Source organism: Ipomoea triloba, chromosome 1 (assembly GCF_003576645.1).
Source record: "Ipomoea triloba cultivar NCNSP0323 chromosome 1, ASM357664v1".
In the NCBI taxonomy this organism is placed as follows: domain Eukaryota; kingdom Viridiplantae; phylum Streptophyta; class Magnoliopsida; order Solanales; family Convolvulaceae; genus Ipomoea; species Ipomoea triloba.
In genome coordinates this window covers 28,971,620-28,994,304 of record NC_044916.1, presented here as the reverse complement: position 1 = coordinate 28,994,304, position 22,685 = coordinate 28,971,620, and the positions used below count along the sequence as shown (strand labels likewise).

Below are 22,685 nucleotides of genomic sequence, written 5' to 3'. Positions count from 1 at the left end.
AGAATTACTAATGGTAATAATTCAGTATATATATTTCTCTGCAATGCAATCTATACTATTAATAAAAACAATATCCTCAGTTTTAACTTCCCGCCCAAAACAGACCTATAATATTATGGTTTGCGTAATATTGTAAAATATGGTAATACAATTCCTATCCCTAATACAATTGTAAATTAAAATAGAATTCCTAATAAAATATATTCTTCTCTACGTTCATATTCGTAATACAATTCTAGACTAGAATTACTAATTAATGGTAGTAAGTCAGTATATATATTTTTCTGCAATGCAATCTATACTATTAATAAAAACAATATCCTCAATTTTAATTTCCCGCCCAAAACAGACCTATAATATTATGGTTTGCGTAATATTGTAAAATATGGTAATACAATTCCTATCCCTAATACAATTGTAAATTAAAATAGAATTCCTAATAAAATATATTCTTCCCTACGTTCCTATTCGGAATACAATTCTAAACTAGAATTACTAATGTTAATAATTCAGTATATATATCTCTCTGCAATGCAATCTTTACTATTAATAAAAACAATATCCTCAGTTTTAACTTTCCGCCCAAAACAGACCTATAATATTATGGTTTGCGTAATATTGTAAAATACGGTAATACAATTCCTATCCCTAATACAATTGTAAATTAAAATAAAATTCCTAATAAAATATATTCTTCTCTACGTTCCTATTCGTAATACAATTGTAGACTAGAATTAGTAATGGTAATAATTCAGTGTATATATTTCTCTGCAATGCAATCTATACTATTAATAAAAACAATATCCTCAGTTTTAACTTTCCGCCCAAAACAGATCTATAATATTATGGTTTGCGTAATATTATAGAATATGGTAATACAGTTCCTATCCTTAATACAATTGTAAATTAAAATAGAATTCTTAATAAAATATATTCTTCTCTACGTTCCTATTCGTAATACAATTCTACACTACAATTACTAATGGTAATAATTCAGTATATATATTTCTCTGCAATGCAATCTATATCTATACTATTAATAAAAACAATATCCTCAGTTTTAACTTCCCGCCCAAAACAGACCTATAATATTATGGTTAGCGTAATATTATAAAATATGGTAATACAGTTCTTATTTCTAATACAATTGTAAATTAAAATAGAATTCCTTATAAAATATATATTCTTCCCTACGTTCCTATTCGTAATACAATTCTAGACTAGAATTACTAATGGTAATAATTCAGTATATATATTTCTCTGCAATGCAATCTATACTATTAATAAAAACAATATCCTCAGTTTTAACTTTCCGCCCAAAACAGACTTATAATATTATGGTTTGCGTAATATTGTAAAATATGCTAATACAATTCCTATCCCTAATACAATTGTAAATTAAAATAGAATTATTAATAAAATATATTTTTTCCTACGTTCTTATTCGTAATACAATTCTAGATTATAATTTCTAATCTATACTATTAATAAAAACAATATCATGAACTTTAACTTCCCGCCCAAAACACTCCTATACTATTAATGATTGCGTAATATTGTAAAATATGGTAATACAATTTCTAATAAAATATATATTCTTTCCAACGTTCCTATTCGTAATACAATTCTGGATTAAAATTATTAATCGTAATAATACAGAACATATATTTTCCTGCAATGCAATCTATACTATTAATAAAAACAATATCCTCAACTTTAACCCCCGACCAAAAAAAATTCTATTGTATTATGGTACACTTTCCAATATTAAAATTGTTTATAATTTCATTTTTTATTTTATTATCTAATTATATAATAAAAAAAATTTATTCCTGCATCGCGCACCGGTAAATTGATAGGAGCGAAATTGATTTTTCATATTGAGTGAGAAGGGGGAACGGTCGTGGTAGAGGTTGGTAAATTATGCTATGGACCCGGGTCCATGTTCATAATTTTTAAATGCTAATAAATGAATTAGCTTATCTAATGCAGATTTTTTGTTATTCCAAGCTATACAGTTTTTATCCGATTACTATATTATTTGCAAACATCATTATTTTACTCAAAGAAGTCTAACTATAACACATTAAAAAAAATTAACTAAATTAATTACACAGATAAAATTCTAAGGATAAATAAAGTATAACCTAAAGAGCCAAAATTTGACATGTTTAGGTAGAATTATAACTCTTAACACATTATACAGCCTAACTGTTAGGCAAAAATACACAACAAATAAAACATGCCCACAAATCGATCAAACTCAATTCTTAATTGCACTATATAACATTTGATTTTATAATTTACATAATTGTATATCAATCTAAATATTCTTAACCTATTATAGGAAATTCATTCCGTGCAACGCACGGGCGAAAATACTAGTAATTATATAAAGCAATATCATTTAGAATATCCAAATTTTAATATACATACCATTTCTTTCCCAAGGAAATGCTAAATGGGTCACATTTTACTTTTTTAGTAGTTACACAAGGTGCAAAGTGCAAATCACTGCCAAGGATTAGAATTTGATCTTGTTGTTGATACACATATTTCAATTTATCTCCTTTATCAGTTTTCGAAGCAAGAGTATTGATGGACTTTAGGTTTAGAATTCAAAATTATTATATGTTATAATCATATAGCTAGTACAACATTGGTTACTCGATACCTTCATTCTATATTTCTATATGTTTTACTACTATTAGTATATATATGACTTAGAGAGTCGTATTTGCCCCAGCCCAACGTCATTGGACTAATATTTATATTTACCTTCACATTTTATATCATTTTTTATTTTCTACTAATATGACATACTTTGAAATATCTATAAAAAAAAAAGTCACATTTTTTAAAAATTCATTTATATTATAAAATTATTATGACATATGACATGAGTTTTATCTAAAGTACACTTAATATTTTTTTTAGTTGTCTGTTATATTTATCACAAAGTCATTGGCATACAATTAATGACTTATGGTCCCTACATAGACTAAATACAATAATACAGTACCTCAAATAAGAGAGAATCAATAACCATAATAAAAAGTGACTAATATATAAACCTCACTTAGTAAAATTTAAATTTGTTGTTAAGAGTTCTGGTTTTAAAATTTACTAATTTTTACTTTTGAAAAATTCAGAATTAAATCATGACTAAATTATATATCTCCGATCTAATGTCCAAGACGTTCAACAACAGTATGGATATTATATACACTTATATAGTATACTAGTTACCACACGTACATTGCGTGAATAGTTCAATGTTCAATGTGTATTTTTAAATTAATGTTTCAGAACTTATCAAAGTATCATTCGGTATCATGACGTATATTAATGCAAGATTATCAAATTTTTCATACAAGTAAATATTTCAAGAATGTATAACTATGACCTGTGGCAGAAAAGTTGGATTAACTGGTACAATAGCAGTTTTAGAAGGAAGCACATTCAATGGATAGTACTAGCATAGTTTTTGGAACATAAAACCTTATTAATTGGCGTGATTCATGCTTCCTCTTGTTGCCACTTTTGCCATAAATGAATTATTGATTTGATTTAGTCCCCTTGTGTGCTTCAAAGCAATTTTAGTGCCTTGACACAGTGCACCTTAAAAAACAGAACCAAATTATCTTTTTCCAAAAAGACAATGCTAATAGACATAGTTTTCTCATCTATGTTTAATATATATATATTGTAAATTAGGTGTACCGTTTCATCAATGCCCAATTCAATGCGTGATTCTAATTAATTAATTAACCAAAGTTAATGTTAAATTTTATTTTGTATTTTTTAATACATTGTACTGTAACATATTCATAACAATTATGTCAATTTTTTATTGGGATATGGTTCGAACGTAAGACATTGCTTATAAAAATTAATGAATAAGTTAACAATAATAAATAGTTAACGGAATATTTCATTACTAAAGTTTAATTTACACTAACAGAATGCAGGATATTTAGGAAATGTAATAAATGATATAATAGAGAATAAAATTTAAGAAATAAATGATATAAACTATTTATTTCAACAAATAATTACACTAATATTTTAATTTTCAATAAGCGCTTAACTTTATTAGTTTTTATTAAGTTTATTGACGATTGATATTGATATGACATACTAAAAACTCTCAAATTGGGTTTTCTTCGTCGGTATGTAGACTAGAAATTAGTCAAACATTGCAACTTAGAGGCTTTTTCTTGGCCGGCCTCATCCTAGCCTCGGTGGCTGGGTAAGTATTACACTAGCTAGAATACTAGATGCAGATTTGGTATATATTTATATTTTATTATATGCAGATCGATTTGGTATATATTGTAGGTTGTAACTAGTAGGGAATTTTATTTGAAAATTATTTCCAAAATCTCAGCCACTATATTCACAAAATTAATCTAGGTGTGTGCACTTATTGAATTACATATTCACAAAATTAATTATATACGTACAAAATTTCCTAATTCTTAAAAAAAAAGTTATAGTTTTAACTCCTGAAACAACAAAATTTTACTTAGTAGAGGGGTATTTTAAAATTTTATTAAATTTTATATAACTTTTATAGATTTGGTATTTCATATGCAAAATATAGAACTGACAATCTTCTTTCTTAAATTTTACATTTTCAGTTGCGATACATCGTCCCTAGCTTTTCTACACAAATCTATTAAAATCAAGTTTCTTTTTTCTTTTACCAATAAAATATTGAGACTAAAGAAGATTATAATTAAAGAAAAGACATTAAAAAGTACTAAAATATACATGTACTAAGTAAAATTTTAATAGAATGTAATATTTTTGTTATGGGTTAAAACTATAACTTTTTGAAGAGTTAATTAGAAGAGTACATTCAATATATTGCAACAGTGAAAAATTAGAGACTAAAATAATTGATAGAAACTAATTAAGGATTAAAAATGCGCATTTTTTTCACCTTTTCTAAATCTAGAGAGATGGAGAAGTAGAAGACTGAAACTTTTCAAAGGGATTTTTGTACGTTCCAAACTTGAATTTAAAAAAAAAAAAAATTCTTGAGAAGAATTAAGACGCAAGTTGGCTAATTTATTAGCTTCTTCTTGTATAGTTGTGCGTTGAGTGTTGACATTATATTTAGTTTATAGTATTTTGATATAGACTTCGTTTTGAGATGAAGTTCTTTTCACTCATTGTAATGTTAGAAATTGGAAATAAATTTCGCATGGGCAGCTCAGTTGGTAACTGTGGTAAATTTTGGATATAATTTTTAAAAGGTAAATTATATTATGGACTCGGGTCCACCTTGCAATATGAACCAGGTCTATGTTCACAATTTAAAAACTCTATATTTACAATTTTAGAACTCTATATTCACAATTTTAAATCTCAATATACAAAATTATATTACTCAATATTCACAAGTTTTGAACTATATATTCACAATTTTGTTATATATATATTCAAAAATTGTGTTATAGTATTGAATATAGAGTTATTAAATTGTGAATATAGAGTCCTGGTAGAGTTCTGAAAGTGTGAACATACTATTTTAAAATTGTGAACCTAAAGTTCTGTAATTGTGAATATAGAGTTCAAAAACTGTGAATATATAGTTAAAAAATTGTAAACATAGAGTTCTAAAATTGTAAACATAAAGTACTAAAATTGTGAACATGGACATGTGACAAGGTGGACATAGGTCCATGGCATAACAACCGCTTTCAAAATGAGGGGCTCCTTCCAGATGCTTTGACGGGCCGAGACGTGGGGCCCTTAGGTTGGAGATTCAACCTTTTTGGGAAGAAATTAAATAGAAAATAAATTACTTAGGCCCTGTTTGGTAAATGGCTATTAGCTGATTGGGTTGGTTGTTTAGGTTAGAAGATATGATTTGTTGAAAACATTGGCTGATTGTAGAAAGTTGTTTGATAAATTAGCTGTTAGCTGATAGCTGTTTGGTATAATTTCTTTTCTCAAAAAGCTAATTGAAAATGCTACTTTGGGTAGCCTTTTGAATTTTAGCATTTTGGAGTTACAAAAAGCATATTATTTACCTGATCAAATAAGCCAAAATTGGCTGATAGGCTGATTATTTACCAAACAGGACCTTAATATTTTATGTTAATTATTCTTGCTTTAATTATTTAATTTTTAGAAAATAATTCATGATACTAATAAATTGGGTTCACGCAATGATGGTCAAATGATTAATGAATGCAAATTAATTATATTAAGTAAGCTCTGTTGAAGACCCATACCTATTGGTTGTTATTTGTTAATCATAATGCTTTTCTATTTAATCTCTATCATTTTTTTAGTGTACTAGTTTTTTTTTTTTTTTTTTTGAGTACTAGTTTTTAGTGTACTAGTTATATGTATGTGCAATGTTCGAATAAATTTTGTCTAATAAATTTAAAAAATTGCAAAAATATATTGGCAAAATAAATGTAGAATAATAGATGAAATTATAAGATATATATTTAATAAAAGACATTATTNTTTGGTATAATTTCTTTTCTCAAAAAGCTAATTGAAAATGCTACTTTGGGTAGCCTTTTGAATTTTAGCATTTTGGAGTTACAAAAAGCATATTATTTACCTGATCAAATAAGCCAAAATTGGCTGATAGGCTGATTATTTACCAAACAGGACCTTAATATTTTATGTTAATTATTCTTGCTTTAATTATTTAATTTTTAGAAAATAATTCATGATACTAATAAATTGGGTTCACGCAATGATGGTCAAATGATTAATGAATGCAAATTAATTATATTAAGTAAGCTCTGTTGAAGACCCATACCTATTGGTTGTTATTTGTTAATCATAATGCTTTTCTATTTAATCTCTATCATTTTTTTAGTGTACTAGTTTTTTTTTTTTTTTTTTTGAGTACTAGTTTTTAGTGTACTAGTTATATGTATGTGCAATGTTCGAATAAATTTTGTCTAATAAATTTAAAAAATTGCAAAAATATATTGGCAAAATAAATGTAGAATAATAGATGAAATTATAAGATATATATTTAATAAAAGACATTATTTTCTTACACGGACTTTAAAAAATATGTTAAATTTTATCCATAATTAAAGTGATTTTATATATATATATATATATATATATATATATATATATATATATATATATATATATATATATATATTGTACAACAAAAGATTATCTTTATTAATTGAATATTTTTATTTTTCAAAAATGATACGTAATAGTTATGATAAGAACTTGTAACAACGTATGTTTACTATCACACAATTATATCATTAGGTAAAAAGTGCAAATTAAATGAATTATATCATGCATAATTCATCTTATTTCACCAAAATTTAATATTACATTTAAAAAAAAAATCAACCAATATTTTCATATCCTACAAGTTGAAATAGAGATATATCATATTTGCTAAAAATTTCAATCAATATTATTTTTGAGATTCTTTGGAATGCAAATATAGTATTATAAATGCAATTATGTAATTTTTTTTTTCATTAGGAGTCATTAACATAAAAGGGAAAAAACTATCGCATTAAATTCATAACATTTTTTTTGTAACTCTTCTAACCGAGGTTAAGAGAATCGATTAATTTTCAAAAGATAAAGGGCTAAATTTGGAAAATAAATGTAAGAGATACAATGAAGAAAATATAAAATATAGCATATCAATGTAATTTATGCTACATTGCTATCAACACATTTTTTATTTCAAAGTTTGTTTTAACTATATTTGTTAGGCTGCATGTCTTTTAACCCTGAAATGAAGTCTCTTTCAAGCTGATGTGGAAGATGATGTGTGTTTTTATTTATTTATTTATTTTGTAAGTCAGGTGGCTTACAAAGTTTGTTAAAATAACAAGCTTGCAAAAGGCTGCGTGGCACACATACATGTCAATCTTTAATTTTGTGCATTTTTTAAAATATTATATTTATTATTTTATTATTACTTTATTATTATATTTATAATATAATATATGAAAGTGATACCACCGTTGAAAGTGCGAAAGTATTTTAGAGATGTTGAGAAAATAATAAAAAATTGTAAATTTTATGATGTGGAAGTAAGAGTCAATTTTGAAAGTGGGAGAATATTATAGAGATAAAGATAGTCTTAGATTAAATGTAATTCTTTAAAAAAATCATGTATTAGCATTATAATATCTTTAATATTATCTATAACATATGCTCACTATATAGAATTCACTGTTAAAACTTATTATTTTAAACTGTACTTCTTGTCACTCCCACAAAATACTGAGATTACTTCAGTAGTTCAATTTTCAATTGTTCTAAATTGTTAAGTTTGGACAAACGCATTTATTGAATAATAAGTATGTATTCTTGCCATTTTCATTTTTTTTTTTGTGTGTTAAAAATATGTAATACTAATGTATTATAGGCCTTACGTATAATTTGTGTAAACATGTTCGTTAATTGATTGACACGATTACGATACTAACATTATAAAGTGAAACACAAACACACCCCATTAAAATTAGCACGTTAGAATTTCAAATAAAAACATGATTGTTAAATAGGTTGATGATGCAATAAACACGTTTAGTTAATAGGTTTTGACTTCATAACATGAACTTTTTAAGCTCCTTTATACATGCTAATATAATTTTAATTTTTTTAAAATAAAACTTTAGAAAAAAAAAACTTTTTAAAATATCTACAACTAAATCCATCAAAAAAGTAAACTATATTCAATTCACATACCAAATTATTCATAACATGCTAAAATAACATTTAAAAAATCAGGTTAATGGGCTAATCAGATTTGTTGGGTTGGAGCTCGGAGAACCGAGTTTAGCATCATGTCATTGGACCGTGGTGCTAACTGCTACGCAAGTAAAAAGAAATAAAGGTGTGCCTTCATTACTAGCTATAATTTTTGGCATAGTGGTAAGCGTTTGATCCTGAGGTATAAGAGCCAAGGTCTAAGAGCATGCTATGTAGTTGAGGTTAGCAGACACGCAAGTATAATGAAACAAAGGTGTGCCTTCCAGTTTCAGGTATGCAAGTATAAGTGATAGGGTTATAGGGTAATCCATTGGCCATACGGAGCTCATAAGTGCATTTTTCAACCACATTTGTGTATTTTCTTACCTCATTGGGGTATTTTTCAATCACATTTATGTATTTACCGACATAGGTGCACTTCCCAATCTCCCGATCTCGAGAGTGCACTCCCCGGTCTCGCAAGCACATTTCCCAACCTTGTGCGTGCATGCCTACTTCTCAATTTCATTGTTAGTAGACCTCTCGGTCTCATTATATTATTAGTAAACCTCCTGGTCTCATTAGTAGTAGACCTCCCCAGCCTCATTATCAAATAAACTTACTTGTCTCCTTGTATATAGATTTCCCGACCACATCCGATCGAACCCCAGATCAATATATGAACATCAAAACAAAGCCAATTCAACTAAATCTAAGCACAACTAGTCTCGCCCATAGCCAAATAACAATCGCCAAACGTTCAATCATGTGATCAAACCTCAAAAGACACTTGACAAAAATAACTTTGTCGGTCGCTTTTCATATAACACGTGGAGGACATGCCGAATGATCAAGATGTGTCCGGCCCCTCTCCCCTCTGTATATAAGAGACATTCATTGCACTTTTTATAAAAATATTCACAACCAAGGGTTGAGGATAAGTACCAATAGATTCGAGTTGACTAACGTAGGGGATGGTGTGAATGAGCACGAGGCCGGTTGTGGATATAGTGGTGTGTGGAAGGCTGTTGGGCTGTACATATGACCTGTTGCAGTTGACTTTTTATCATGTGGGACACCCACTTTATGCACAACTTCCCTATTGTACTGTACAACTCTGTGGTTGCGAATTGCCCTCCCTATGCCTCCTCCGGATGACCGATCATCTCCCAATTTAACACTATGTTAACATAGTCATTCTGCATTAATCGTGTGATGCAGAATTGACCAAAACCAAGCAGAATTAAAGCTAAGGTTGTTGATTTGTGTTTATCCCTATCATCAATAGGTGTACCCAATAGAGGGAATCACTAGAGTTTTTTGCTTTTTTTTTTTTCAACCATGAATTTTGTATAAAATTATCATATTCAGCTTTAGTTAATGAAGAGTTGGTAGTCAAGTGTGTGGTAATTTAGTTAGTTTTTAGGTGGTATTGGGAGTAAAGATGTAAGTTGAACCTAATAGTCGCAATGTGATGGGTTTTTTGTGGACACCAACATTGATCCTTCCAGACTCCCACTTAATGGGATTGTTGAATCACCCTCACATACAATTAAGTTTTGTAGACCCTATGTTACTAGTGATCATCCAAATTAAAACCACAATCTCGTTCACCCTTCTAGGACATATAAGTTAATTAATTTCTTTTTGTTTTATTAACGTCCTTATAGTCGCAGAGGTAAATCGCAAGTAGCTCAATAAACCTACCTACAAGTCATACTCTAGTCTTCAGGTGTACAAGTGACAAATCCACACCTTTCATTATCTTGGACATTTTTCTATTCATATTTTTTGGTGGAATAAGATAAATTTCTTGGTGTATAAAGATGGAGTTTCATTCATGCTGGTACTACTTTGACCAATTTAAGCTCTCTTAGCTCCTCTAGTAATTGCATCAAGAAGAAAACATTTCAAGAGATGGATTGGGGATTCAGATATTCCATTTTCGTCTATGCAATACTTTTCTTCCAGCTTGTAAGCCAAGGCAGTGGGAGTAGAAAGATCCTGGAAATGAATACACACAATAAACATTCAGATTCAGTATCGCACATGGATCCCGAAGTCAATATCTTCTTCACTCCCGACGATCTGAAGATGGGCAAAACACTGCAGATCTTCTTCGCCTCGACGTCGTCGTCTCCTCGTCTCCTCTCCAGGGCGGACGCCGATTCCATTCCATTCTCATCAGCCGAGCTCCCGCATCTCCTGGACCTCTTCTCCTTCTCCCCTGCCTCTCCGCAGGCGAGAGCCATGGAACAGACGCTCGGCCACTGCGAGTTCCCGGCCATGAAGGGCGAAACGAAATTCTGCGCCGCGTCTCTGGAATCGATGCTGGATTCGGTTCGCGGAATCCTGGGATCGGATTCTCAGATCAGAGTCGTGACCACGGAATTCGCCGCCAACCACTCCGCGGCGTTGCGGAATTACACGATTGTGGGAGCTCCGAGGGAGATTGCGGGGCGGAAGATGGTGGGATGTCACAGCTTGCCCTACCCTTACGCGGTGTTCTACTGCCACAGCCAAGAGGGCGACACCAGAGTTTTCGAGGCTTCGCTGGTGAGCGAGGATGGGGAGGAAAGAGCGGAGGCCGTGGCCATCTGCCATATGGATACGTCGCGGTGGAACCGCGATCACGTCTCGTTTCGGGTGCTGGGAATCCAGCCGGGAAGCTCACCGGTTTGCCATTTCTTCCCACCTGACAATCTAGTTTGGGTTTCCTCGGATTCTCAACACGGTAGCTAGTAATCGGGCATCAGTATTATATTATTACTGGATTTGTATTTACATATTTGTATTTGGTATTGATGAATAGAGCTTAATTATACGAATAATTTTACATACACTATAATTTTCTTATCAAATTTGATATGTTTTGACTAATTTTAGTTTATGATATAGTTTGCCAATTCACAAGAAGTTACACTCTCCATTATATATATGTCACTGTCTATCACTTTAGAATGTTAGTTGAGTTGTAAATTGTAGTAAAGTGACATATTCTAATAATCACTTATCCTAGGGATGACAATTCAACCCGTTTGACGGGAAGAAAACCAACCCCTGCCTTGACGGGAGTGATTTTGGGGAATTTTTTTGGGGAACAGGAGCGAAGATGGGGAGAATTTCTCCATCTCCGTCGGGGACGGGGACGGGGAGGGCATTCCCCGCCCCGACCCGATCCCCGTCCCTGATTCCCGTATAATATTATATATAATTCTAATATATATATATATATATATATATATATATATATATATATATATAATATTATTATTATTATTAATGGAGAAATAAAGCATTTGGTTATGTCTTTATTGGTTCGCATTGTTATACTTTCCAATCTGGTTCTCATTCTAGAGAAATAATATGTTTCCAATCTCATAGTAAATGGGGGCGGGGATTTCCCGTCCCAAAAAATCCCCGCGAGGACGGGAATGAGAAATAATTCCCCGTTCCCGCCGAGGAACGGGGCGGGGACGGGACCCCAATCCCCGCCCCTATTCCCGCTCTGCTCCGTTGTTATCCTTAATTTATTCTGCTAATTTTGCTGGTGAAAAAGAATTGAAAATGATTTAAATTTAAATTTAATAAAATAAAAATTATTTACTTGAAATATTGATTATATTATTATTGATTTTTTTTTTAAAAGAATACTAGTCCAAAACAGCATCGATTTACTTAAAGTAGTAGTGTCCTAGTAGAGTTTTGTCTCTCTTTTTTTGTTTTTTGCTTTTTTTTTTTTGTTTTTTGTTTTTAAATCTATTATCCATTTTTGACTTTTCTAAGGGTGACACATATATCAATACTTTTCTTCAATTAATAAGATTTTCTCTCTAAGCAACTATTATCAAATAGTCGCTTAATTTATTTCTGAACTAATCCGTGAATATTCCATTAACTATTGATATTTAGTATGGAGTAACTTTCATTCTTGACTTTTAATTGGACCATAAATAATCCTTTGACTATTATTCCCTCCGTCCCATTTTATGTGTCTCGATTAACTATACTTTACTGAAGTTATTTTTAATTCATTTTTTTCATAATATTAAGTTTAATATTAATATATAAAATTTATATATTTAGAAACTTCACTAAAAGTACTATTAAACACAAAAAATTAAATTTAAAAACAAGTAAAAAATAATAAAGAAAATAAACAAAGAAGAAAGATTTTGTTTGACCAATAAATAGTAAATATGACAGATAAAATGGAACAGATGGAATAACATTTATCAATTTTCATCATCAATTTTCAATTTGACCATAAATAATCTCATAATTATTGATTTTGTTTCAGATTTGATAGTTTACTTAAATATTCGTTTATTAAGCATTAAATTTAAAAATAATAATATATAAATTTGGTGAAATTAACCTTGTGCTCATATGGCAGAGTAGTGACTCTCCCATATGAGAGGAGTTTCAGATTTGATAGTTTACTTAAATATTCGTTTATTAAGCATTAAATTTAAAAATAATAATATATAAATTTGGTGAAGTTAACATTGTGCTCATATGGCAGAGTAGTGGCTCTCCCATATGAGAGGTCATGAGGCAATACTGACTATTTGTGCTCCAATAAATTGAGAAAGTATGTTTGAACAGATATTACAATCTAATAGAGTTAGTTGTATTAACTATTTTCTATTTTCTATTTTTGAAATGATCAAAATTCAACTTTTCAAAAAATTTTTAAAAATAAATTCTAAATCAATTTTTAGATCACATATTTAGAATTATAAGTTAAACAAAAGTAATTATAATTCTCTTATCCTTTTTTTTTTTGGTTCAAAATTTTCGTTTCCAAGTTGGGCTGCCGAGGAATTAATACAACAGCTTATCAAAGCCCAATAAAAGTGGGCATCCGAAACTCTTATCCTGGTTTACCAGAAGACTGAGAAAGCAGCTTGCTTTTGCTCTATCGCATACGCTCAACCCTTTGGAAAATGGCAGCATCAACCATTACAACGCCTTCTAAAGCTTCAATCGCCTTACTTCACCGACCAACGCCGCTTCGCACTTGGCCGCCCCGCAGGCAATTTTATTATTTTTAGCTTCTAATTTCCGTTTTCTGTTTCAATGCTACGGAGTATATACTGATTAAGAATTTTTTTTTTCTTTGTTTTTTGTAGAAGCTTAGGGAAACAAATAGCGTCTGCGCTTCCTAGCCCCAGTTTTGATTCCTCAAAAATCGGTATTCTCAGTAGTTGCTGAAATCTGGAGTTTAAATTATTGGTTTGAACTTGAATAGTTGACAAAAGTTATTATTTTTGTGAAATCTTCAGGACTATCCAGTAAGGTGCAGGGGTTGCGCTTAAAACATGACCAGAACAACCCTAAAGCTGATAATAATCGACGGTTTGTTTCTCTTAGCCTGTTAGAGGATCATGATAGTTGGAAAGATGTTCTGTACATATCTGTATACGTGGTTGTGTTTTTGGAATGGTTGCTGTGAATCATACATATTTTCCATTAGGGTTAATATCCTTTTTGGCACTTTATAGACTCTAGTAATATGCAATATTGTGGAAAACAAATTAGCTATAGTGTAGTGCTTAATTACGTTTTTGTAATCTGTTTGTCAAGAAATAACTTAATTTCACCAATAAGTATTTTTTGTTGGATTATGCTTTTTGTCTTTTAGATGTAGTTTTCAGTTTGAGCTAGGGATATTTATTCTCTAACATATCAAAAAAAGATATTAATTCCCTGATGTAGTGAGGTTTTTTTTGAGCAGTTATCCCACTATTGAAGCTAGAAGGGGAAATCCGCCTGTAATGCCTGCTGTGCTGACACCAGCTGGCCCATTGGATCTATCAATGGTATTGTTTAGAAATCGCATTGTCTTCGTTGGACAACCAGTCAACGGACAAGTTGCTCAAAGAGTCATATCACAACTCGTAACACTAGCAACAATTGATGAAAATGCTGATATTTTGGTATGGCCTTTTTCATATATTTGTTATCTCTAGAGCGGCATCACATCTTATAAGTATTGCTATGTTCTTCCCAATTGCAGATGTATATTAACTGCCCAGGCGGAAGCACGTATTCTGTGATGGCAATATATGACTGCATGTCCTGGGTAAGACTGCAACTATTTTATTCCATTAGTTAACGCTTGTGCACCTGCAGTCATAGGTAACTAGTATGAATCATTATTGGCATCTCAAATTATGAACTATACTTGTCTTCCTGGAAGTTATATTCCCCTGATAACTATGTCTATAGCTATCCTTTTATTCAGATAAAGCCTAAGGTTGGTACAGTATGTCTTGGAGTTGCTGCAAGTCAAGGGACACTTCTTCTTGCAGGTGGGGAAAAGGGTATGCGGTATGCAATGCCAAATGCACGTATTATGGTTCATCAACCACAAAGTGGATGCGGGGTATATATTACTTAACTAAAAGAATATTGTTATGTCATCCTGAAGGATCAAACAAATGCAGGCTTTAAAGTAGATGCCTGATTCTGCTCTTTACTGCTGCAGGGTCATGTGGAGGATGTGAGGCGCCAAGTGAATGAAGCAGTTCAATCTCGCCATGTCAGTTCATTTGATCTCTGTAGTATTCCTTTTGAATTTGACACTGTTTTGCTGTTTTCTCAAATTTCGAATTTGAAATTGAGCATCTCTCTGTTTAAGTCTGGTGGATGGCTCTGTGGGGGGTGGGATGAATGTTTAATCACTATCCCATTACCAATTGACTCTTGGCTCTGACCTCTGATATTTGCACATAGTTAATCAGCTTAATTCAGAAGCGGAATCCCTTTCTGTTAGATCTTTAATCTTTTAAGCTAACATCATAAAATCTGGTTCCATATTGATCCAAACAGGGATTGATGACATTTTACTACTTTGATCATGTGCTAGGGCCTTAAGCGGGGAGTTAATTCTACTTATAGGCATATAGCCAAGGCTTCTACTCGATTTGCATATAGCCAAGGCTTCTACTCGATTTCTTTTAACTTTAAACCTTTTCTTTTATTTCACAGAAAATTGACAAAATGTTTGCTGCCTTTACCGGCCAACCCCTTGAGAAAGTTCAAGACTTCACCGAACGGGATTATTTTATGTCTGCTGCTGAGGTAAAACATTAACTATTACTACCTCCGTCCCAAAATGGTTGTCTGATTCGTTTAACGAGGCTTGACTGAAGTAATTTTTAATCCAATTTTTCATAATATTAAGCCTAGCATTAATATATAAATTTTATATATTTAGAAACTACATTAAAAGAACTATTAAACACAAAAAATTAAATTTAAAAATAAAAAAAAATTACTAAAGAAAATAAGCAAAGAAGAAAGAGTTGGTTTGACCAATGAATAGTAAATAGGACAGGTAAAATGGGACAGAGGGAGTATATGGTTTTCCTTGTACTGCGGACTATTTGCAGTTCTCCTTGATTCTAGCTTCAAGATCTCCAAAGTATGCTTCGAGGAAAAAAAAAATGTATAAGAAGATTTTTCTTAGGGAATATTGCATTTTTGGTCCTCCAGCATATACTCGTTGTACAGACTTAGTCCCTGAGTTATATGTGTGACCATCTTAACCCCTAAGTTATGTATGGAGTGACGATTTTAGTCCTTGAAGGACCAAATCAACCACTTTATTAAGTGACAAATTGGTGGTCTCTGGATGACTAAAATTGCCACTTCGTGCATAACTCATGGGTTAAAGATGGTCATGCATATAACTCAGAGACTAAGTTTGTACCACGGGTACGAGTGAAGGACTAAAAATGCAAGTTTCCCTTTTTCTTATCCTTGAATGTCATTTAAGCAAATCTCACACCTCACCATAGTAGTGCTAACATTTTCCTTTTGCTTTCTTGACCACTGCATCAGGCTATGGACTTTGGGCTTATTGATGGGATACTGGAAACTGAATATTAGATGGAGGATATGATGTTATGATGAAGTCATCTGTTGCTGTGCCTAAATACACCTAGCCAGCAGCTATTTTGTCCTTGAAGTTTTACCTTTAGGACCTCCTTTTGTACCAAAATTATTTAACTCAATGAAAGTGGAATATCTTATTTATTTGTATTAGTATATTTTCATTAATCTCGAGGCCAATGTGCATTTATTTGGCTACTTTAATGTCATCTGGTAAATTTTATTTTTGCCGCCTATTTACTTATTTAGATTATTATATATAAACTTCCCTTATGGGTTGAACAAATATATTATTGATTACACAACACTTTTTTTAGTTTATTTTGACCAACAACTCATTAGTAATTTGTAATAAGTTATTGCTTATTTAGAATTTGTGCCATAATTTTAAGCTTTGTACGTTTGTAATTGAATACATTATCTAAATGGGTCTTTTTAAGTATAATGCTTTCACTACCTTGATTCTTGATTATCAATTTTGGGCGAGGAGGCGTTTTTAAAATTAATTCTCTATAATGTTAATTATCTCTCTTTTTCTCCGGAAGGAATAAAATTTATCAAATAACACTCAAAATTTACAAAAACAAATTCTAAGCCTATCCTTGCTAATTATTCTCTAAATTAAAAGTTTAAATTATAATGTCAGTAATTTTTTTTGTTTTGATTTTTTTAGAATACATAATGTGGGTAAGTTGATTGGTTTTAATTAACGTTAACAAAAATCATGCATACAAAATTGTGGCAAATTATACTATGGACCATAATTCACATTGCAATGTGAATTATAAATAAATATTTATTTTTAATATACTAAATGTTAATTTTTAATTTACTAAATCTGATGTGAATGATCTATTTAGTAAAATGAACCATAATCCGTTATATAATGATGGACAAAATGTTGCGGTTGGAAGAAGCATGGCGATTGGTGAATGAAATTGAATTAGAGCGCACATTGTGTAAATTAAGCATAGTTAAAGGGCGAAAAAGAAAGAAAAAAAGATGCCGAAAAATCCGAAGCCCTTAACTAAAAAAGGAAAAGAAAAGACGACACTAAAAAAAAGGGGAAGAAAACGGTTAGAAGTTGGAAATTTTGGAACCAAAAAGAATTGAGAAAGGCGCGCGAGCGCGATGTGCTATCAGCCCGTAAACCGGCGAACAGCCACGAAGCAATCAGCGAGAATCGAACCTCACGGCCGTCCCACCACCATCTTCATTCTCCACCACCCACACTCTGACGCTAATCTCACAATCCTTTCATTTTCCTCACACTCGCCATTTTGTTTTTCGACTTGCTACTCTCCAATTTCTCTGTAAATTTTATACATACAGTTGATCTGCATTGATGCAGACAATACGGGAAATGGCGTTGGAAGTGTTGATCGTGTTGTGAAACTTGGATGTATATAATTTTTTGGTTGCTAGTTTTGTTGCTTTAATTTGACGTGGATTGTTGTTTGGAATGGAGTCGTTGATCGAGCTGTGTGATTTGATTGCTGACAACCCTGTTCAATTCGAAAAGAAATTAGTATGGATATGTGGCCGGTGTCCATCGGCCGAGGCACTCCTGGTGGGATCCCCGAGCGTTTCAAGGTATCAGCTGCACGCCGTTCTCGCTCTGACTCGATTCCTCTCTAGGTGCTCCAATTGCGAGGACGAAAGGCCGAAATCGCTGGTCATAGCCTTCTTTCGCTCCATTCCTTCTTCTTTTAATCTGTCTTTTTGGCCACCATCGTTTCGAGCCGAAGCAATCGCTTCCTTCTATAATGATTTCTTGGGGTATCTCTCCAAAGCGTCGGATATATCTTTGGATTTCTCGACAGATGTTGCGGCATACACAGGGGTGGTACTCACGTCTGCTTTAGCCCATTTGAAAGGAGATTTGAAGATATCCAAGGCTTTCATGAATGCCATGGCTCGTAATTTTCCTCCTATACTCCCCTCTGATGCAAATAAGTTGATTTCCACTCTGATTGAGAAGTTTGACATCCCTGTTCCAACCTCTCCAAGAGATGCAGCTAGTAATGGGAGCAGTGGTGTTTGGAAGAGCAATATGGATTTACTGGCTGCAAATATGGGTTACAATGACGATGGAGCCGGAGCCGGAGCCCATAGGCAAGCCATTACCGCTTTTGAGGAGGAGGCTGTAGAGAGCCTTGAGAAGCGAGAAATGGCTTTCAAATTAATAGGACACATAATGGATAGAGTAACAATTGACGCCGCACTTTTGGAACAAGTGAGAGGTATTGCCAGGGATCAACTTCATTCAATGGTGTCATTTCTAAAGGTAAAATGAAAAGCTATGAATTATCTATTGTTTTTTTTTTTTTTTTTGGTTTGCATTTGATATCTCTGTGAAGGAAAGAGGCTAGTTTTTTGAAAGAGCTTGTTCAATGCTTGGTTTCTTGCAGATTCGGAAAAGTGACTGGTCAGATCAAGGGCAATATCTGAAAGTTAGGATCAATACAAAGCTTTCAGTTTACCAAGCAGCTTCATGGTTACAGATTAAGACACTTTCATATCTTGATTCTGATGCAAAGTCATCAAAGAGGTTGTTGCATGGAGCACTTGCACTATTGGTTGAGGCTGCTGAAGCTTGTTTGTTATCAATGTGGCGAAAGTTGAGAGCTTGTGAAGAGCTGTTCAGCACCTTGCTTTTCGGAATCTCCCAAGCTGCTGCTGCTCGAAGTGGTCAGCTACTCCGTGTGTTGTTAATTCGGTTTAAACCTCTTGTGCTTGCTACATGTGCTCGGGTATGCTGGTATTTGCTTCTTGTTGCCTGACTTACCTCCAATGCTGATTGCACACCATAGTAAAATGTTCTTGCTGTGTCATCTTTATCCACAGGGTGACACTTGGAGCAGTAGCCAGGGGGCCATGTTTGAGAGTGTACTGAAGACAAGCTGTGAGATAATTGAACTTGGATGGCAAAAGGATCGGTCTCCTATTGAAACTTTCATAATGGGTCTAGCTACGAGTATACGGGAAAGGAACGATTATGGGGAAGAGGTAATGTAATGTTTGACAATGACATTTTTGAAGGAAACAAAATATGCATTTATTTCAAATTTGAGAATGCATACACTTATACCAAGTAACTGTGAAATCTTGCTAGACTCAGAAAACCCAAGTTTAGATGAGTGCTGACATGGTTTGTTGAGACTATAGTCAATAAAACAATAGGTGTACTAAGAAAGGTATATACACTTATATGTCATCCATATACATATACTATAGACAAATATCTACAAGCCAAATGAATTATTTGTCTATTTGTAAATCTGTGTACCTATCACCTTACCCATAAATACACACATGTTCTGTATTTTTTTACAGCTAGTTAGCTGATTAAATTACCTATCATACATAAATTTGGCAACAGATCTCTCAAAAAAGTTCATATAGCATATTGATCTTCAGTATTCTTTTGAGTGTGTAGAACAGGAGAGAGAAATTGGTTTAATGCAGAGGGCTGCTCATTTTGCAGGATTATTGAGTTGTCTGCACTTTCTTTTGTCAGTTCTCCTGTCTTCTCTCTCCCTATAAAGGCTTGATTGATTTACATAATGGACTTGAATTGGAAGCATATTTCCTGATTGTTTGTTCTGTTTTCAATTGTGATTTTTGCTTATTATGCTTGCTATGCCTTTTGTATGACTATATTTTCAGCAAGAGAAGGAGAAGCAGGAAGCTCCTGCTGTTCAGCTCAATGTTATACAGTTGCTAGCTGATCTGAATGTCTCAGTTAACAAGCCTGAAGTGGTAGACATGATTTTGCCAATGTTCGTTGAAAGTTTAGAGGAGGGCGACGCTTCATTGCCAGGCTTACTAAGGCTCAGAGTACAAATCTATCTTTTCTGGTGTAATTTAGTACACTTGAACCTTTTTTTTCTTGTTAATTCCATTCTAACTTTCAAGCCCATCATTGAATAGCAACTGCCTTGAATCTTTTTCAGTCTCCTAACATTTGTTTCTTGAATTACTGCAGCTTCTTGATGCTGTTTCTCGCATGGCAAGTTTAGGTTTTGAAAAATCCTACCGCGAAGCCATTGTTTTAATGACACGCAGCTATATGAGTAAACTTGCTTCTATTGACTCTGCTGAAAGTAAAGACTTGCCTGAAGAAGCCACTACAGAGCGTGTTGAAGTACGTTGCCTTCAAAATTTCATATTATTAATCATTTATCATTTAATTAATTTAGGAGGTTTTTTGGTCTACGGGGTGCTTACGTGTGCAATCACATTCTAGACACTTCCTGCAGGATTTCTTCAGATTGCCAGTGGGCTCACCAACCCCAAATTGCGCTTAGATTATCGTCACCGTTTGCTATCATTGTGCTCAGATGTGGGCTTGGCTGCTGAGTCAAAAAGTGGAAGGTGAGCCTCTGTTAGTGTTGGTGAAGAATGTCTTCTTTGTATTTTTGTATTCAAGAAGCTAAGGAAACTTGTTTGTTTGTTTGTTTGTTTTTTTTAATAGGAGTGGAGCAGGTTTGCTTGGGCCTTTACTTCCTGCTGTAGCTGAGATATGTTCTGACTTTGATCCCACTTCAGATATTGAACCCTCATTGCTGAAGTTGTTTAGAAACTTGTGGTTCTACATTGCACTCTTTGGGTTAGCTCCTCCAGTAACAAAATATCAGGGTACAACAAAGTCTGCACCCACTGCTCAAAACAATGTTGGCAATACAGCAGCGACTGCACCTCAAGAAGTGGGCGGGACAAATGCGAATGCTCAGTGGTCTGCTGCTGTCAAGTGCATTTCACACGGGACTCCCCCTCTTGTAAGTTACTAATTTGCAAGAGATTCCAAAGGTTTCTGTTCTAACTATTTATCTGTATGAAACATATATGACATGCATTTTCTTAGTATAATCATAGTGTAAAAATGTAAATATTGTATTCAGTGCTTTGAAATGTTGTAGTTTATTTGTATTATCTGATTTTTTTAAAAATGCTTCTCTCTCTTTGATTTCATTTTACACCATTTCAGAGATTGGTTAATAGCAAACCTTCTATCTATAAAATAAAACTCAACTCAACTGAGCCTTAATCCAAACTAGTTGGAATCGGCTATATAGGTTCTATTTCTCCATTCAGCCCTCCCTTGATGCTAGTTTGGCTGTAACATTTTGTAACAAAGTCTACCCAAGCCTCTCTTTCTATATGGACTCTATTTGTAAAAGAAACTTAAATATTTAAGATCCTAAAATTGTGTCACAAGACTGTTTGAAACTGCCTGGATGTAATTAATTCAAAGTTAGGCAGAAGACATGTCTTGTACTGAGAAACAGGAACCTGAGTGAGAGAAAGGAGTACCAGCCCCAGATGGGGCAGGTGGAAGTTCACAAAATGAGATGAATTATGCCCAATTGTTATTCCCACTCCACTCTTCTTTTTTTTTTTGGTAGAAAAGTAAAGCTTTAATTAAAAATTATATTGATTCGTTAATACTAACACACTTTTCATCAGGTTGTGAGCTCCGTGAAATGGCTTGAAGATGAGTTGGAACTCAATGCTCTTCATAACCCAAGTAGCCGAAGAGGAAGTGGAAATGAGAAAGCTGCTCTTAGTCAGCGGACTGCTCTTTCTGCCGCATTAGGAGGACGTGTAGATGTTTCAGCAATGAGCACAATTTCAGGTTTTGTTGATTTTTAATTTTTGTTTTAAAAAATGTGAATGATCCATACTGTTCAATCCTAGACCAGGGGTATCCAATCGAAGGCTGTAAATGTGGGCCTGAAGATCCAATAACAATAATGATCAAGAAATAATGAAACAAAGATGATGAAAGCCACTGTAGTTGTATTATCTTGGCAGTGTAAAGGCTAGAAGGATATTACAATTATGGAGAAAATAGTATTTTGGCTAGTCTCACTATTTCCAATGTTGATTGCTTGCCTAGAAATCTAGAATACAAGAAAGATCACTATTTATACATAAAAGGGAATTTTGTCTCCTTGCTCAGATCAATAAGAGGAGGGAAGGTGGACAATACAGCCAAATATTGCCTTTGTGCACTTGACACCCCCCCCCCCCCCCCCCCCCCCCCCCCCCCCCCC

At 32.8% G+C, this 22,685-nt stretch overlaps 3 protein-coding genes across 4 annotated transcripts in view; all 3 read left to right on the top strand.

Moving 5' to 3' along the window:
* Positions 1 to 10,524: 10,524 nt before the first annotated feature.
* LOC116017577 (BURP domain protein USPL1-like) lies at positions 10,525 to 11,585 on the top strand. Its single transcript, XM_031258186.1, has one exon. It carries the CDS (start codon positions 10,642 to 10,644, stop codon positions 11,464 to 11,466), a length of 825 nt encoding a protein of 274 aa, XP_031114046.1. The 5' UTR covers positions 10,525 to 10,641; the 3' UTR covers positions 11,467 to 11,585.
* Positions 11,586 to 13,599: 2,014 nt separating this feature from the next.
* Positions 13,600 to 16,835, top strand: LOC116012579 (ATP-dependent Clp protease proteolytic subunit 6, chloroplastic). Its single transcript, XM_031252184.1, has 9 exons — positions 13,600 to 13,762; positions 13,860 to 13,921; positions 14,013 to 14,085; positions 14,465 to 14,666; positions 14,747 to 14,812; positions 14,975 to 15,115; positions 15,218 to 15,271; positions 15,721 to 15,813; positions 16,576 to 16,835. Exons 1-9 carry the CDS (start codon positions 13,674 to 13,676, stop codon positions 16,621 to 16,623), a joined length of 828 nt encoding a protein of 275 aa, XP_031108044.1. The 5' UTR covers positions 13,600 to 13,673; the 3' UTR covers positions 16,624 to 16,835.
* An 885-nt stretch (positions 16,836 to 17,720) lies between these two features.
* Positions 17,721 to 22,685, top strand: part of LOC116018407 (phosphatidylinositol 4-kinase alpha 1-like) — a 15,229-nt gene continuing 10,264 nt past the window's right edge. For both annotated transcript variants that reach the window (XM_031258620.1, XM_031258619.1), the window contains exons 1-8: positions 17,721 to 18,913; positions 19,038 to 19,379; positions 19,474 to 19,635; positions 20,296 to 20,466; positions 20,615 to 20,773; positions 20,876 to 21,003; positions 21,104 to 21,407; positions 22,096 to 22,264. In XM_031258620.1, the coding sequence (XP_031114480.1) occupies positions 18,089 to 18,913; positions 19,038 to 19,379; positions 19,474 to 19,635; positions 20,296 to 20,466; positions 20,615 to 20,773; positions 20,876 to 21,003; positions 21,104 to 21,407; positions 22,096 to 22,264 (2,260 nt within the window). In that variant the 5' untranslated portion in view covers positions 17,721 to 18,088. The remainder of the gene's footprint in view (positions 18,914 to 19,037; positions 19,380 to 19,473; positions 19,636 to 20,295; positions 20,467 to 20,614; positions 20,774 to 20,875; positions 21,004 to 21,103; positions 21,408 to 22,095; positions 22,265 to 22,685) is intronic.